At 74.3% G+C, this 506-nt stretch overlaps 1 protein-coding gene across 1 annotated transcript in view; it reads right to left on the reverse strand.

The window, feature by feature from the left end:
- JTB (jumping translocation breakpoint) overlaps positions 1–489 on the reverse strand; it is a 2,747-nt gene extending 2,258 nt beyond the window's left edge. Inside the window, exon 1 of the mRNA XM_077764112.1 lies at positions 78–489. Coding sequence (XP_077620238.1) covers positions 78–160 — 83 coding nt within the window. The 5' untranslated portion in view covers positions 161–489. The remainder of the gene's footprint in view (positions 1–77) is intronic.
- Positions 490–506: the final 17 nt, after the last annotated feature.

Raw genomic sequence — 506 nt, forward strand, 5'->3', positions numbered from 1 at the left:
GACTGCGTGGCCCCCAGGGGCCGGCACCAGGCCGCCCTCCCGCCCCTTCCACGCCCCAGCCCTCAGCCGCCCCTTACCAGAGCTTTAAGGTCAAAGCACAGAGCAACCAGCACAGGTGGATGCCCTGGGGGAGGCCACGCCTCCCCGCGCCCGTAGGCATGGGGTGCTCGGGGTCGCGCGGGTCGGGACGCAGGGACCGGCCTCGCCCCTCCGTCGGAGCGCGGACACCGCAGCCCCCGGGGGGTCCCGGATCGGGGCTGCGAAATGCTGGAACTGCCTGCCTATCAGGGCAAAGGCTTTACTGGGCCGTCCTCACGGCCGCGGCAAGAAAAGCCGACACGCATTTGCTGGGCTGGGCTGCGCGCCCACTTCTCCGGACGCCTTCGGCCCTCGGCAAAGGCCGAGGGACGTACGGCCTAGCACCCCGCCGCCTCCGGGGCCGCCCGGGCCGCGGCCATCTTGCCCCGCGGAGGCTGCCGGGACCGCGGGGGACGCGGGGCCCGCGG

The sequence above is a fragment of the Crocuta crocuta genome, unplaced genomic scaffold (assembly GCF_008692635.1).
Source record: "Crocuta crocuta isolate KB4526 unplaced genomic scaffold, BGI_CrCroc_1.0 scaffold528, whole genome shotgun sequence".
NCBI lineage: Eukaryota > Metazoa > Chordata > Mammalia > Carnivora > Hyaenidae > Crocuta > Crocuta crocuta.